The sequence below is a fragment of the Chlamydotis macqueenii genome, chromosome 27, assembly GCF_036417535.1.
Source record: "Chlamydotis macqueenii isolate bChlMac1 chromosome 27, bChlMac1.mat, whole genome shotgun sequence".
Classification (NCBI taxonomy): Eukaryota; Metazoa; Chordata; class Aves; order Otidiformes; family Otididae; genus Chlamydotis; species Chlamydotis macqueenii.
Window position 1 is genome coordinate 5,369,571 of NC_141582.1, and position 14,596 is coordinate 5,384,166.

General features: G+C 64.9%; 2 protein-coding genes across 2 annotated transcripts; one reads left to right on the forward strand and one right to left on the reverse strand.

Annotated features, from left to right (window-relative positions):
- Positions 1-755: 755 nt before the first annotated feature.
- On the forward strand, positions 756-8,577 carry STARD7 (StAR related lipid transfer domain containing 7). The gene is made up of 8 exons (XM_086768045.1): positions 756-1,197; positions 4,076-4,257; positions 4,453-4,502; positions 4,722-4,832; positions 4,951-5,033; positions 5,257-5,356; positions 5,814-5,898; positions 7,662-8,577. Exons 1-8 carry the CDS (start codon positions 779-781, stop codon positions 7,847-7,849), a joined length of 1,218 nt encoding a protein of 405 aa, XP_086624171.1. The 5' UTR covers positions 756-778; the 3' UTR covers positions 7,850-8,577.
- Positions 8,578-9,329: 752 nt separating this feature from the next.
- Positions 9,330-14,300, reverse strand: LOC147597442 (PH and SEC7 domain-containing protein 4-like). Its single transcript, XM_086767989.1, is given in 17 exon segments — positions 9,330-9,431; positions 9,433-9,478; positions 9,480-9,595; positions 9,690-9,833; positions 9,917-9,988; positions 9,990-10,062; positions 10,172-10,227; positions 10,229-10,306; positions 10,356-10,444; positions 11,183-11,355; positions 11,421-11,464; positions 11,567-11,656; positions 11,767-11,825; positions 12,058-12,170; positions 13,221-13,301; positions 13,401-13,538; positions 14,088-14,300. Coding segments are annotated over 17 exon segments (1,614 nt in total). The 5' UTR covers positions 14,237-14,300; the 3' UTR covers positions 9,330-9,338.
- Between the last annotated feature and the right edge of the window lie 296 nt (positions 14,301-14,596).

Genomic DNA, 14,596 nt, shown 5'->3' on the forward strand with positions numbered 1-14,596 from the left:
CGTCGCCGGCCCCGCCCCACACCTAGAGCCCTGCTGTGCCCCGATAACTGGCCCTGCCCCCCAAAAACCAGCTCTGCCCCACGCCCTCTGTCCTGCCCCCCAAAAACCTCCCAGCTGCACCCCCTGCCCCCCAAAAAAACAGCTCTGCCTGCACCCCCTGTCCCCCAAAATCCAGCTCTGCCCCACACCCTCTGTCCTGCCCCCCAAAAACCATCCCTGCCTGCACCCCCTGCCCCCCAAAATCCAGCCCTGCCCCACACCCTCTGTCCTGCCCCCAAAAACCTCCCAGCTGCACCCCCTGCCCTGCCCCCCATCTCATCCCCTGTCCTGCCCCCCCAAAATCCAGCTCTGCCTGCCCCCCGTTGCCCCCCAAAATCCAGCCCTGCCCCACCCCCTGTCCTGCACCCCCTGCCCCCCAATAACCAGCCCTGCCCCCCATCCCACCCCCGCCCGCACCCCGCCGCCCTGCTCTCCGCCGGCGGGGGCGTGTCGCCGGTAAGCCCCGCCCCTCCATCTGCAGACCACGCCCTTAGCCCCGCCTCTTTCCCCAGACCACGCCCCCGTCTAGTTCCCACCCACCCCCAGGCCACGCCCCCGCGCCCTCCGCGCCCTTGCCTCCGCTCCCTCCCCCCCGGGGGCAGCGCGCAGGGGCGGGCGCTTCCCAGCCGCCACCCAATGACCGCTCGAAGCGGTGAGGCTCCCGACCAATGGCGAGGCGGCGCGGCTCGATGACGCGGACGAGCGCGACGCGGGGCGGCCCGCGGAGGCAGCGGGCGGCATGTTGCAGCCGCGGCGGCCGCTCGTCGGCCTCGTCGCCCGTTGCGCCCGTACCGGACGGCTCGGCCCTCGCTTACCCGCCCCCGCTGACGTCCCTCCCGCTGGCGGAAGCCAAGCCGGGAGCGGAGCGGGGCGGCGGGGCCTGCTGGGCCTACTGGCGCGGCAGTGCAGCTGCGTGACGGGGCAGCGGGCGCGGAGGGCCCGGCGGGCCTGGTACCGCGGCGGGGACGGGGCGGCGGCGGAGCGGGCGAGGCGAGGAGGAGGCGGAGGCGGAGGCGGCGGGGGGGGGTGGTGGTGGTGGTGGTGGCGGGGGCCGCTCCGGGGCCGCCCCGCCTTCGCCGCTACCGGCCGCCTCATGGCGACCCTGGCCGGTGTCTTCGTCTGGGACGGGCAGCGCATCGAGGAGGAGGAGCTGCAGCGGTGGGTGGCCGCGCCCCGGGACCCCTGCCCCCATCCTCGGCTTTTGGGGAAACCCCCCCAAATCCCTCCGGCTTGCCGGCGCCCCGCAAACTGCCCCCTTCCCCTCCCCCCCCCCCATCCCGGCCCCCCCTTCCTCACGGCCCGGGGTGCCCCCCAAAACCCTCAGGGTGCCACCCTCCCGTGCCAGGGAGGCTTGGGGTGCCCCCCCCCCAGGTGTTTGGAGATGCTCCCCCCTCACTAGGGGTGCACCCCGGTTCTCTGGGGTCCCTCCTAAATCCTTGGGTGTGCCCCCCAAGTTTTCATGGGTCGGGGTGCTCTCACAACCTTGCCGGGCCCTGGGGCGCCACCCTCTGCGGGTGCTGCCCCATCTGTTGCTCTGGGGTTGCACCCCTCAAGTTGTCCCCTTGCAGGGTGCCCCCCTCACGAATCTGTGGGGTCGTCCTGGGAGGGGGCCCCCCAGCCCTTTTTCTGGGCTGCTGAAGGGGGGTGCACCCTTCATTCCCTGAATCCTCCCCCTGAAAATTCATTTGGGCCTTGGGGTGCCCCCCCAACCCCCCCAATTCTCTGCTTGGTGCCCCCCGCCCGGCTCTGCCCAGCCCCCACGTTCTGGGGGTGCACCCTCCACCCCCCAAGCCCTCCCTCCGCTGGTTTTGGGTGGCTCCCTACACCCCCTCCCACCCTGGGGTGCTACAGAAGGGGGTGGCCCCCCCCTCACCCCGATTCTGGGTGCCGCTGCGCGGAGCGTTTCCGGCTCGGAGGGGGGGGGACGGGGGCACAGGGTGCCCCCCGATCCGACGGGATGCTGACGGAAGGACCGTCCGGCCTTTGCGGTGGCTTGTGGAGATGCCTGTGGAAGCGCGTGGCTTCGTTTGGGTGTAATTAGCTGGGGTGAGTCAGGAGGGGGTAATTAAAGCTTAACGAGCCACGCGGGGAGCGATGGGGCATCGCTCGCTTCCCCCTCTCTCCAATTTTGCGGCCGCGCCGTCCTGTGCCTGCTAAACCCCTGCTATTTGTTTAAGTAGCTTACCTAAGGCTTAATTAAAGCTGGGAGCTAACGAGAAACGACCTTCGCGCCCCGCTTCTGACACCTTCGGACGTTTCCAGAGCTCTCCTCGCAGCCGGCGCCGGGAAAACGACCGAATCCTGGGTTTTTTTTCCCCGCGTCGCGCGGCCTCTCTGCTCCCGGCGCCCGGTTAAACCCGCCCGGCGCCTCCGCGGGCCGCGGCTTAGGCCCGGGATTAAAAGTGGGGTCGGTTTTTTCTTCTTCAAGGTTACGCCTGGCGGGCTGGAACCCTAAATTTAAGGATTTCTCAAGCCCAATCCTCTTCCAGTGCGCTCTGCCAGGCGGGAGAGAGTCCGCTTTTATTATTCCTCTTTATTTTTTTCCTTTTTCCTTTCGCGATTTCTTCTCCCTCACGGCTCGCTGGGCTTCCTTGCGGGCGCCAGAAAGTCCTCGGCCAAGACTTTCCTTGTCCTCGGAGTCGCGCAAGGTCTCGGTTTAGCTCTCCTCTCTTCGCCGGCTGCTGTGTTTTGGGTTTGGGTTTTTTTTTTTTACGCCGCGCGTGGGCTCGGAACAAGGGCGGAAAGAAAGAAATCGGATGAAATTGTGCGGTGAAGCTCTTCCCGGGGAGCCGCATCCCCGCCCCGGGGTTTAAAACAGCTCCCTGCTTCCGTGTCGTCTTTCCCTTCCCTTCCGCCTCCGCTCTTCCCCTCTTCTTTTAATTTTTTTTTTTTTTTTTCCTTTGGGTGAAACCAAAATTCCCCCTCTCCAGCGCTGCCCCCCCGGCGAGGGGAGAGCTCCGCGGACGGAGGCGGTGGGAGCGCGGGGGCTTCGATCCCACCCCGTGGCGATTTGCCGAGCCCGCCGGTTCGGGGACGGGGGGAGTGGGGGTGGAGGCCGCGTGGGGCGCGGAGGAGCGTACGTGGGGGGGGAGAGGGGGGTCACGCGCCCCCCCAAACCTGCGCTGAGGCGAATTTGCGCCTCGAATTTGTCCCGCGACGCTTTCCGGGGGCGGCTGGGAGCTCGGCGGCTTCCGGGGACCGCGAACGTGAACTCAGCCGGACTCGCCTGGCCGGTTACCAGTCGGTGCTTTAATTCCTGCTGCTGCTAATTACTTTTAATTACTTTTAATCTAATTAGTGTCTCCAGGCAGCGACTGATCCCCCTCCCTCGAGGTCGAGGACTCCGGGTGCAGGGGTGCCGCCCGTTCCCCGCTCCGGTTTTATTTTTGGGCGCTGAAGCTGCGGCCGGGAGGGATTTCTCCCGGCTTTCCCTGCCCTCTTTCCCTCCCGCTGGGTGTTTGAGACCCAGGATCTGCACCCAGTCCCGGTTTTGAGGTGAGGGATGAAGCTGGGGGGCCGGTGGTCCGCGGAGCCCTCGCCGCTTCCGTCTCCTTCCCTCTCGGAGAGGCTGCCGCTCCCCTTCGCGGCCTCGCGAGCTCTGCTGCCGCCGGCGATCCGCTTCTTGGCGCTTTGCGGGCCGAGCCGGGTTCTCGGGAGCCGCCCCGCGCCCCGGAACCGCAGGGATCCCCCCTCTCCGTCGCCTTTTGCGCCTCAATCCTGCAAACGACTTCCTTCCTCGGTGCCTTCAGTCCCCAAATCCTCCTTTTCCTTAAATCCCTCGTACTTTCTCTTCAATCCTGCGCGGCTTCGATCTGTTTCCGTCAGGTTTGTGAACATCCAACTTTTTTTTTCCCTCTTTTTTCCTGGCTGGAGAGGAATTTTGCACGCCCAGGCTGCTCTTCCCACACCAAAACCCCTCAAGACGACGCCTGGATCCTGCTGGGAAGGATTTTGCCGGTCTTGGAAAGGCTCCGGTGAGGCTTTGGTTACGAATTGATTTAGGTTTTTTTGTTTTTTTTTTTTTTAATTCCCCCAGTTCGGCGCAGGAGATGAAGCACATGGAGAACATATCCAGCCTGTTCCAGGGAGAATATCCGCGACCGGATCCCAGATCGGAGCGAGAGGCGCTGCCGGCTCCCTGGGAGATGATCATGGACAAGAAGCACTTCAAGCTGTGGCGGCGGCCGATCGAGGGCACCCACCTGTACCAGTACCGAGGTGACGCCGCTCCCCGCCACTTTTCCTGCGCCCGAGTCCCCGAAAAAACGGGAATTGTCCTCCTTTGCGTCCCCCTGCGCGGATCCTGTCCCCGCTCAGCCCTCCGCCGGGGTCCCAGCCTCGGAAAACGCGTTTTCCTTTTCCTGAGATTAAAAATTTGCTTTTGCCTGGCGCTAAAACCTTTCTCTCCCGCAGTGTTCGGGTCGTACACGGACGTGACTCCCCGGCAGTTCTTCAACGTACAGGTGAGCGCCTCGGAAAGCCGCGCGGCGTCTCAGGCCCCGAATCCGCCCTCCTTTTGGTGCCGTCAACGCGATCGGGAGCCCATCCCAGCGCAAACCAGAAGCAGGGCGAGTTATCCCGCGTGGCGCGTTTCCCCGGGATGAGGAAAAGCGCCGCTCGCCTTCCTTTAACGACGCTCTCGGGCTTTGTTGTGACTCAGCCTCTTTTTTTATTTTTGCCAGCTGGACACGGAATATAGGAAGAAGTGGGATTCACTGGTCATCAAACTGGACGTCATCGAGAGAGACCTGGCCACCGGCTCGGAAGTGATTCACTGGGTCACTCACTTCCCGGTGAGCGGCTCCGCTTTTCCGGCTCCGGCGATCCTCCTTACCGCGGGCAAGCGGCTGGCAGCGGCGTTGATGCCTGAATTTTAAATTTTTATTCATTTTTTTTCTCTCTTTTCCCCAGTACCCCATGTACTCGCGAGACTACGTGTACGTGCGGCGGTACAGCGTGGACAAGGAGAACAACCTCATGGTACTGGTTTCGCGGTAGGTGTTGCCGGGCCGATATCCCCACGGCTTTCTGCCGTCTGTAAAACGAGATTCGAGAGCTGGGTATCGATTTGGGGATTTTTTATTTTATTATTTTTTTCTGGACGGGGGTCTCTCTCGAAAACACAGCCGCCTCCTTTAGGCTGACAACCCCAAATACCGCCAAATTCTCCGTGCGCGCCCGCCGCTCATCCCGTTCTGCTCCCTTCTTTCCCCGCAGGGCGGTGGAGCACCCCGGCGTCCCCGAAGACCCCGAGTACGTCCGGGTCAGAACCTACGAGTCCCAGATGGTCATCCGTCCCCACAAAACCTTTGACGAGGTGCGTTTTTTGGGGGAGCATTGGGAAACGGAGCGGAAAGCTCGGCACGAGTGAGCTTCCTCCTGCTCCGAGGGGAACCGGGCGTTCTCCGTTGTGCCGAGCTGGGCTCGATAAGAGGAAAAAAAAAAAAAAAAGAGCAAATTATTTTTCCCCGAAGGCGAGGGGAAGTCACCCGCGCGTGGCTCTGGAAGGATTTAACCCGTTTTCCGGTCGCTTGAGCCTGGTCCCGCGGGAGCGCGGTGCTCCTAGAGAGCCAGACGCGCCGCTTCGGAGCGCCAGGCTCCTTTTAAAAAAAAAAAAAAGCCTGAAGCCTCACAAATCTCATTCCGAGCGCTTAACGCTCCGAAAAAAAAACATCGGGGGGGTATCCTGACGCTCGCCCTGTGCATCCCTAGAGGGAATTTAGGTGAGGATCCAAATCCCAGCGGAGTTGTTTTTTTTTTTAATCCTTTCGCAGAACGGTTTCGACTACTTGCTGACCTACAGCGACAACCCGCAGACCGTCTTCCCCCGTTACTGCGTCAGCTGGATGGTCTCGAGCGGTGAGTCGGCTTCGGGCGCTGGGAATTCACCCCCTCGGCCAGCAATTCCTGCGCCGCCTCCTCCGGGAGCGAGCCTGGCCGCTCCCGCCTTCCCCCTCCTGCGCCAAAAAAATCGATGGGGAAGCTCAAAAACTCAAAATCTGGGGGAGGGATTTGCGGAGACTCCCGCCCAGGAGGGGAGGAAGCGGTGTCTGACGGGCGCGGGCGAGTCCCGCAGATAACCCTGCACGCGCTCGGCGTTCCGATAGCCGCCGCTTCGGCGCTCCCGTCCTACCGGGGACGGAGGGAGAGCGCCGCTTTCCCGTGAAATCCGGAGAAAACGGGGCTGTCGCCACCTCACGCTCTCCTTTTGTTCGGCCTTGGGGTGGATAAAAGCAGAAGTGCCGCCGGCAGTGGCTTTTTTTTTTAATTTTTTTTTTCCCCTTTCTTGCCGTCACGTGGCTCGTGGTAGCGACTGGCGCAAGAACGGCTGGAAACGCGTCCGTTCAACGCGCACGAGCTTTTTTTTTTTCCTGATCTCGCACCTCCCTGCCTCGCCAACCACCAAAACCTCTTTTCTTCCGGCGTGCGCGTCTAAAATGGCACCTAAAGCTGCCGGGGGGGGGGGGGGGGGCTGGCGGCACCCATGCACCCCCCCGCGCCGCGGTGACGGGCGCAGTGGCCGCCTCCGTGCCCTTAAATTTAATTTTTTTTTTTTAAAGATAAAAACGCTGTGTGGTGATGCAGGGCATTTCCAGGTGGGACGGGTGCAGCCCAGCCTGGGAGAGGCGATAATTTAAAACATTAAACGTTAATTAACGTTAATTAAACGTTAATTAACGTGTGGCAGACTCAGTCTCAGGATTGAGCGGGCAGCGGGTGGCTGCCTGGCTCGGAGATCCTCGCGCTCCTTTTCCAGAAGGGATCTCGGCGAGTTAAACAAGAGCGGATTTATTTTGTATTAAAATTTAAAAAAAAAAAAAGGAAGAAACCGCGCCGCACGCTAACGGCGGGGGGTGGGCAGCGGCGGAAACCCGTTAGTTCCAGCCGGGCTGTGGGGTCTCGCCGGAGGGAGGTGGCAGAGCTGCGTTACTGGGGGGAGGGGGGGGGGATTGGAGGGGGAAGGGGAAAAAAATTGAGGGGACAAGGGAAGAAATTTGAGGGGGGGGAAGGGAAATATTGGAGGGGGAAAGGGGAAAATTTGCGGGGGAAAGGGGAAGAAATTGGGGGGGGAAAGGAGGGGAATTGGGGGGGAAGGAGGGGAATTGGGGGGGAAAGGAGGGGAATTGGGGGGGAAGGAGGGAATTGGGGGGAAGTGGAAAAAATTTGAGGGGAGAAGGGAAGAAATTTAAGGGGGGAAGGGAAATATTGGAGGGGGAAAAGGAAAAAAATTGAGGGGAGAGGGGAAAATTTGGGAGGGAAAGGGGAAAAATTAGAGGGGAAAGGGGACGAAATTGAGGGGGGAAGGGGGGATTGGAGGTGGGAAAGGGGAAGAAAAGAGGGGAAAGGGAAAAAATTGGAGGGGGGAAAAATTGGAGGGGAAAAGGGGGAAATTGGGGGGGGAAGGGGGAAATTGGAGGGGGAAGGGGAAGAAATTTAAGGGGAGAAGGGAAGAAATTTGAGAGCGGGAAGGGAAATATTGGGAGAAAAGGAAAAAATCTGAGGGGGAAAGTGGGGAAAAAAAAATTGAGGGGAGGAAGAGGAGATGGGGAGGGGGCTGGGAGGGGGATTTTCCCTGCGGCCTCCCCGCAGCTCCCGCTCTCCCCGCTGCTCCGTCCCGCCAGGAATGCCGGATTTCCTGGAGAAGCTGCACGCGGCGGCGCTGAAAGCCAAAAAGATGGAGATCGAAGTGCGGGACTACATGGCCGCCAAGCCCCTCGAGAGCGGCGGCGGCGAGGGGAAGGCCGGCGTGGCCCCCGCGGAGCACAAGAGCGATGGTTCCCGCAGCCCTGCCCAGCTGGAATACGCCTGAGGAGGGAATCTCCCGCTTCTCCGGCACCCGGGGGTCCGGATGGGACACGTGCCGCCGGAGCTCGCCCGCGTTTCGGCCTCGCCGCGGGCGTCCCGTCCCCCGCCGTGCGTGTTCGTGGCCGGGCCGGTGGAACCGCGCGTCGTGTCGTCGGTTTTTTTTCTCCGCCGGGTGATATTTTTCCCCTTCCCACCAGGAAAAAAAATCCCCCCAAAAAAAAAAACCCCACGTTTGATGGCGGCGCTGAGCCCGGCCCCCCTCCCTTTCCGGACTCTCACCGCCAAATATTTTTGGGGGTTTTGCTTTTGAAGCGCGGCGGCTGGCTGAGGGTGCTCCCCGTCACCGTCGCGGGGTGTTTTGATTTCCCCCCGCCAAAAAAAAAACCTTCAGCCTCCCCATCCCCCCAGGAGGAGTTGCCGTGACTGGGAGACCTGAACTGGTGAAACTGGGAGGGGGGGAAATGCTCTTTTTGGGGTGGTTTTTTAGCTGCTGGTTTGTTGTAGGGGAGGGTAGAGCTTGTGGAATTGGGGGGGGGCACCTTTCTGCTGGTGCTGGCCTGGCCCAGCGCCCCTCCTCTCCCCCCCGCCGCCGTTTTTGGGGGTACGGGGGCTGAGCCGGGGTCGGGGTGCAGAGCGGGGGGGGGTCAGCGTCGGCCTTGGGGGTGGGGGAAAGCTGTAGGAGCAGCGAAATGCTAAAAAAAGTGATGAATAAATCATCTGCGCCACCTCGCAGCTCTAATTAGCGGCGTTAATTAACGGGGGGGGGGGGGGTTCGGCGCAGGACCCCCTTGCCCCCCAAAAAGGATTTTTTTGGGGCGTTTCCCGCGGTTTTGGGTTTGTCGGTGCTCTGGCTCCGGCTCAGCAGCATCCGTGGGGCGCTGGGGGGGGGAAGGAAGGACCCCCCTGGGGCGCGGGGGCTTTGAGGGGGGGGACTTGTCCCCATCCTGGGTGTTTTGGGGGGTCCCAGGATCCAAATGGCCAGAGTGGGGGGGGGGGGGTCAGTGGAGTGATGGGGAAGGGGGCTGTGCCGCCCTGCCCCCCCACAAAGGACCCCCCCCCCCCGGGTGCTGTGGGAGGCGCTGGGTGATTTTGGGAGGTGTAGGGTGTGTGCTGGTGCGCCCATGGGTGCTGGGCCCCCCCCCCCCGGGTAATTTGAGGCGACGGGGGGGCGGCAGCGGTGGGACACACACCTTTATTGCACGACGGAGAGCAGCAGGCAGCGGGGCGCGGGGATGGGGGGCGGGGGGGCAGCGGTGATGCTGGGGGGTGGGGCTGTGACCCCCCCCCCCCAACTCCCCCCATCCCTTTTTTTTTTTTTGGGGGGGGGGTCTCCCTGAGTTTCCCCATCCTTAATCCCAAACCCCCCCTTCCCCGCAGGTTTGGCTCAATACTGGCGGTGCCGAAGGAACCTCGTACCGGGATGGGGCGGGGGGGGGGGGGCGACCCCCCGCCCCCCAAAATTGTCCCCGTGTCCCCAGCCCCCCCCACGTCCATCACAGCAGGTTCTTGTTGCGTTTGGGGACGATCTTCCTCACCGTCCGCCGCTCGGAGATGTTCCTCTTGACGCGGACGGCGGGGGCCGCCGGGGGGGTCGGGGACCAGCGAGGGACTGGAGTGGGCTTTGGTCAAAGTGGGGGGGGTCCGGGGGGGCCACCGCCGGCCCCGCTTGGGCTTCCCAGCCCTCCAGATCCCGGGCGCCGGCGTTGATCCACGTCTCCAGCACCCGCACGTAGGTCTCGTAGCGACGCCTCTGCGGCGTGGAGGGGGAGGAAGACGAGGATGGAGGTGAGACGGGACGTCACCCCGTCCCTAATTAAATTAATTAGGAATTAATTTCCCCCCACCTCGTAGAGGAGATACTCCTTCTTCAGGCGGTACTCGTCCAGGTCGCGCGCTCGCCCCCGTTTTTCGGGGAGGTTGCGTTGATGCTCGAAGAGCTCCTGCGCCGCGCGTTCCATCCACTCCTCGTGGGAGCGGTGCTGCTCCTCCTGCCCGCGGGGGAGAGGGTGAGGGTGCGGCACCCACGGGTGCACCCACCCACCCGACCCGGTCCGGGGGGGGGGGGGCTCACCGGGGGGCTGCGGCTGGGGGCGGCGGGGAGGATGGGGCGGACGAAACGGCGTTGGGAACCGACGGCGGCGGGGGAAAGCGGGCGAGGAGAAGAGGGCGGCCACCAAGTTGATGCGGGAGATCCAGGAGAACATCTCCTCCGGCGTCCTGCGGTGGGAAAATGAGGTCATGGGTGACGTCAGCGCCCTGGGTGGGGGGCACAAATCTACGTCCCCCTCCCCAACCCCGCCGTGGGGGCCGGAGGGGGGAAACTCACGGGGCTTGGAAGAGGAAGACGCGCCAGTCGGCCGTCTGCAGGCGGAAGACGTTGGGGGCGCTTGGTGTACTTGCTGGCGCGCTCGGCCAGGGCGTGGTGGACCCCCAAGGGCTCCTCGGCCTCGGGCCCCCCCTCCTCTTGGGGGGCCGACGAGGGTCCCCGGCTCGGGGGGGCGGCGGGGGACCCCCGTTCGCCCCCCGGGTTTGAGGAAGTAGAGGACGGTGCCCCTCAGCACGGCCTGGAAGGGCTTCCAGCCTCGTTTGCCCCACGGCGCTGGAGGGGGGGAGAAGGTGGGGGGGGACGTGGTTGGACCCCCCAAAACCCCCAAACCAGCCCAAATCTGCCCCTTGGACCCCAAACCACCCCAAATCTCCCCCCAGACCCCCCAAAAACCTCAAACCCCTCCCCCCGCAAGACCTCCCCAAAACCCTAAACCACCCCAAATCTGCCTCTTTGGATCCCAAATCACCCCAAATCCCCCCCCCAGGCCCCCCAAAACCCTCAGACTGGCCCCAAATCAGCCCAAATCTGCCCCTTGGGCCCCCCACCCCAAATTCCCCCCTGACCCCCACAAAACCCCAAACCTGCCCCCAAACCACCCCAAATCTGTCCCCTTGGACCCCCCTCACCCCCAATCCCCCTCCAACCCCACCCAAAACCCTCAAACTGGCCCCAAATCACCCCAAATCTGCCCCTTGGACCCCAACTACCCCAAATCCCCCCCAGACCCCCCGCAAACCCCCAAACCTGCCCCCAAAACACCCCAGATCTGTCCCCTCGGACCCCCCCCTCACCCCAAATCCCCCCCCAGACCCCCCAAAAACCTCAAACCCCCCCCCCAGGACCTCCCCAAAACCCTAAACCACCCTAAATCTGCCCTTGGACCCCCAACCACCCCAAAACCCCATCTGGACCTCCCCAAACCCCCAAACCTGCCCCCAAACCACCCCAGATCTGTCCCCTTGGACCCCCCCCCACCCCAAATCCCCCCCCCCAGCGCCCCCCGCTCACTTTTCTTGCCGTCGGCCTCGGCCAGCACCTTCCTGGCCAGCCAGCCCCGGCGGTAGGTGACGGCCCCGGCCCCCCCCGGCAGCTCCAGGAAGGGGTTGCTCTTCTTACGGCTCGGGGGGGCCACGCTGCCCCCCCCGCCCGCCTCTTCCTCCTCCTCCTCTTCCTCCTCATCCCTACGGAGGCTCAGCATCACCGGGTGCCCCCCCACCCCAAATCCACCCCCCCACCCCGTACTCACGCCGCCCACGCCAGCTTCTCGCTGCGGATGGAGCTGTACAGGGCCTGCAACGAAAAGCGGGGTTCGGGGGGGGGTCCGAGGGGGTGCCCCCCCCCCTTTTCCAGCCTCACTGACCCCCCCGTCCCCCCCCCCGTCCCCCAAAATACCTTCAGCTGCTCCCTGGGGAAATCCTGCCCGTCCATCATCCCGCTCAGGTTGGCCACGAATTCGGTGCTGGTCATGGCACGGCCGAGGCGCTGCGGGGAGCGGGGTGGGTGCGTGGGTGTCCCCCCCCCTCTAAAATTTAACCCCCCCCCAACAAAACACCCCCAAAATGCCAGATTTTGGGGGTTCCCCCTTTCCCCACCTGCCCGTGGAGGTCGGTGTTGAGCAGCATGATGGCACACGTCAGGGAGTGCACGGCGTCTGGGGGGGGGGTGGGGGGTTGAGGGGGGGGGGTCAGGGTGGGGGTCCCCCCCCAAACTCCCCCCCACCCATCACCCTGAACCCCAACGGGTGCAGCGGGGGTGCGCTGCAGCGCCAGGAGGGCGAGCGGGGAAACTGAGGCACGGCCCGGGGATGGGGGGTGGGGGGGGGTCTGGGGGAGCCTGGGGGACCCTGGGGGGCCGGGGGGGGGCGCGGGGGGGTGGGGTCTCACCCGGGGAGGGGAAGGCGCCGGGGTTGCAGCGATGGTAGCGGCGGGAGAAGTGGCCCAGGATGCGCTCGCGCTCCTGCGTCTCGCCCGTCAGCACCAGCGCCCGCAGGAAGGACCTGGGGGGGCCCCCCCCGTGCTGGCAGCGGGACCCCCCAAAACACCTACAGCCCCCCCCACCCCACCTCGCTCCAGGACCCCACCCCCCCCGGTGCTGGCGGCCCCCCCGCCCCTCAAATCCACCCCCTCCAGACCCCAAATCTCCACTGTTCTACACCCCAAAATGCCCCCCCCCACCCTACAGACCCCAAATCTGCCACCCCCACAGGCCCCCAACCCCCCCTGCACCCCAAAATCCACCCCCCAGACCCCAACAGACCCCAAAGCCGGACCCCTCCCCTCCCTGTCACACCAACAGACCCCGAATGGCCCCACATCTGCCCCCCCCTCCACACAGGCAGCCCCCAAATCTGCCTCTGCAGACCCCAAAATTACCCCCCCCGCACCCCAAGAGAGGCTGAGCCCCCAAATCTGCCCCCCCCCCGGCCCCAAGACACCCCAAATCTGCCCCCCTGGACCCTCTAACACCATAAATCTGCCCCCCCCGACTCCAAGAGACCCCAAATCTGCCACTCCCGGATCCCCCATCACCCCAAATCTGACCCCCAACCACAAATCTGCCCCCCCCCAGACCCCAAATCTGCCCCCCTCAGAGCCTAAACCACCCCAAATCTGCTCCCAGACCCCAAGACACCCCAAATCTGCCCCCCCAGACCCCCAAATCTGCCCCCCCAGAGCCTAAACCACCCCCAAATCTGCCCCCCCAGACCCCAAATTTCTCCCCCCCCGGACCCCAAAATACCCCAAATCTGCTCCCAGATTCGTAGAGACCCCAAATCTGCCCCTCCCAGATCCCCCATCACCCCACATCTGCCCCCCCGACCCCAAATCTGCCCCCCCCGACCCCAAATCTGTCCCCAACGGACCCAGCACACCCCAAACCTGCCCCCCCCGCACCCCAAACTACCCCAAATCTTCTCCCAGACTCCAAAAGACCCCAAGTCTGCCCCCCCTCGAGCCTAAATCACCCGAAATCTGCTCCCAGACCCCAAATCTGCCCCCCCCAGACCCCAACCCCCCCCGCACCCCCACACCCCCCCCATCACTACCTCAGCGCCTGGTCCAGCGCCTGGCCCCCAAACTGGAAGAACTCCAGGTACTCCTGCGCCACCATCCCGCTGAATTCGTTGCTGGGGGGGGGACACACACGCACGAGCTCGACGGGGGGTCCCTGGGGTGGGGGACCCCCCCAAAAAAGGGGGTGTGACACCCCCCCCCCCCATCCTTACTTCTTGCGGAGGAACGCGGCCACCTGCGACCTCTTGAAGCCGTCGAGGCGGAAGAGGCGAGCGGCCAAACGCCGCGCGTCCCCCCGCGGCCCCCGGCCCCCGTTGGCCGGCGTCACCGCCGACCCCCCCGGCAGGCACCTGGGGGGGGGGACACACAAGATTGGGGGGGGGGGGTCAGCCAGCATTTGGGGGGGGGGGTGACCTCTTAACTCTGCCCCACTGGCTGCTGTGGTTCTGGGAGGGAATGGGGGGGATTGGGGGGGGGGAAATGGGGGTTGGGGGGGGTCCGGGGGGGTGCAGGGGGGCTGGGGGGGGCGGTTGGGGGACAGACGGACAGAACAGAGAGGGTTTGGGGGGGTCAGCCAGCATTTGGGGGGGGGACCCTTAACTCTGCCCCACTGGCTGCTGTGGTTCTGGGAGGGGATGGGGGGGGTTTGGGGGGGGGGGAAATGGGGGGTTGGGGGGGTCCGGGGGGGTGCAGGGGGGGTGGACAAGGGTCTTGGGGGGATGACAGACAGGATTTGGGGGCTGGGACAGGGTTTGGGGGGGTCGGGGCAGGTCTGGGGGGACAGACAGGGATTGGGGGGGGGGGGGTCCAGGGGGACAGACAGGGATTTGGGGGGCAGAGGGAATGGGGGGGGGCACCCAGGTGGGACTGGGGGTGCTGGAGAGGCCGGTGACCCTCACCCATGGGTGCCGGCGGGGGGGTCCGGCGGGGGCTCCTCGCCCGTCCCGGGGGGCAGCTCCTCCACGGTGGGGTACGGTGGCGGGGGGGGGCCCTGTGTCACTCCCCCCTCGGGGGCCGCCGACAGCCAGGCACAGCCGTGTCCCGGCATGGGGGGGCCCCCCCAGGACCCCCCGCTCACCCCCGCTGCTGGGGGACCCCCGCGGTGGCAGGGAGGAGATTGGGGAGGGGGCCGGGGGGGGCAGGGGGGGATTTTGGGGGCTGGGGGAGGGCTGGGGGAGATGGAGGGGGGTCAGAGGTTTGGGGGGGGGCTCGTACCCCCCTTCCATGGGCTGATTTGGGGGGCTGGGGGGGCACTGAGAGAGATTGAGGGGGGTCAGGGGGATGGGGGGGGGCTGCTGCCCCCCTCCCAGGGGTGGCTTTTGCGGGGTTGGGGGGCTGGGGGGGGGCTGGGGGTGATGGAGGGGGGTCAGGGGGGTGGGGGGGGGCTGCTGCCCCCCTCCCAGGGGCT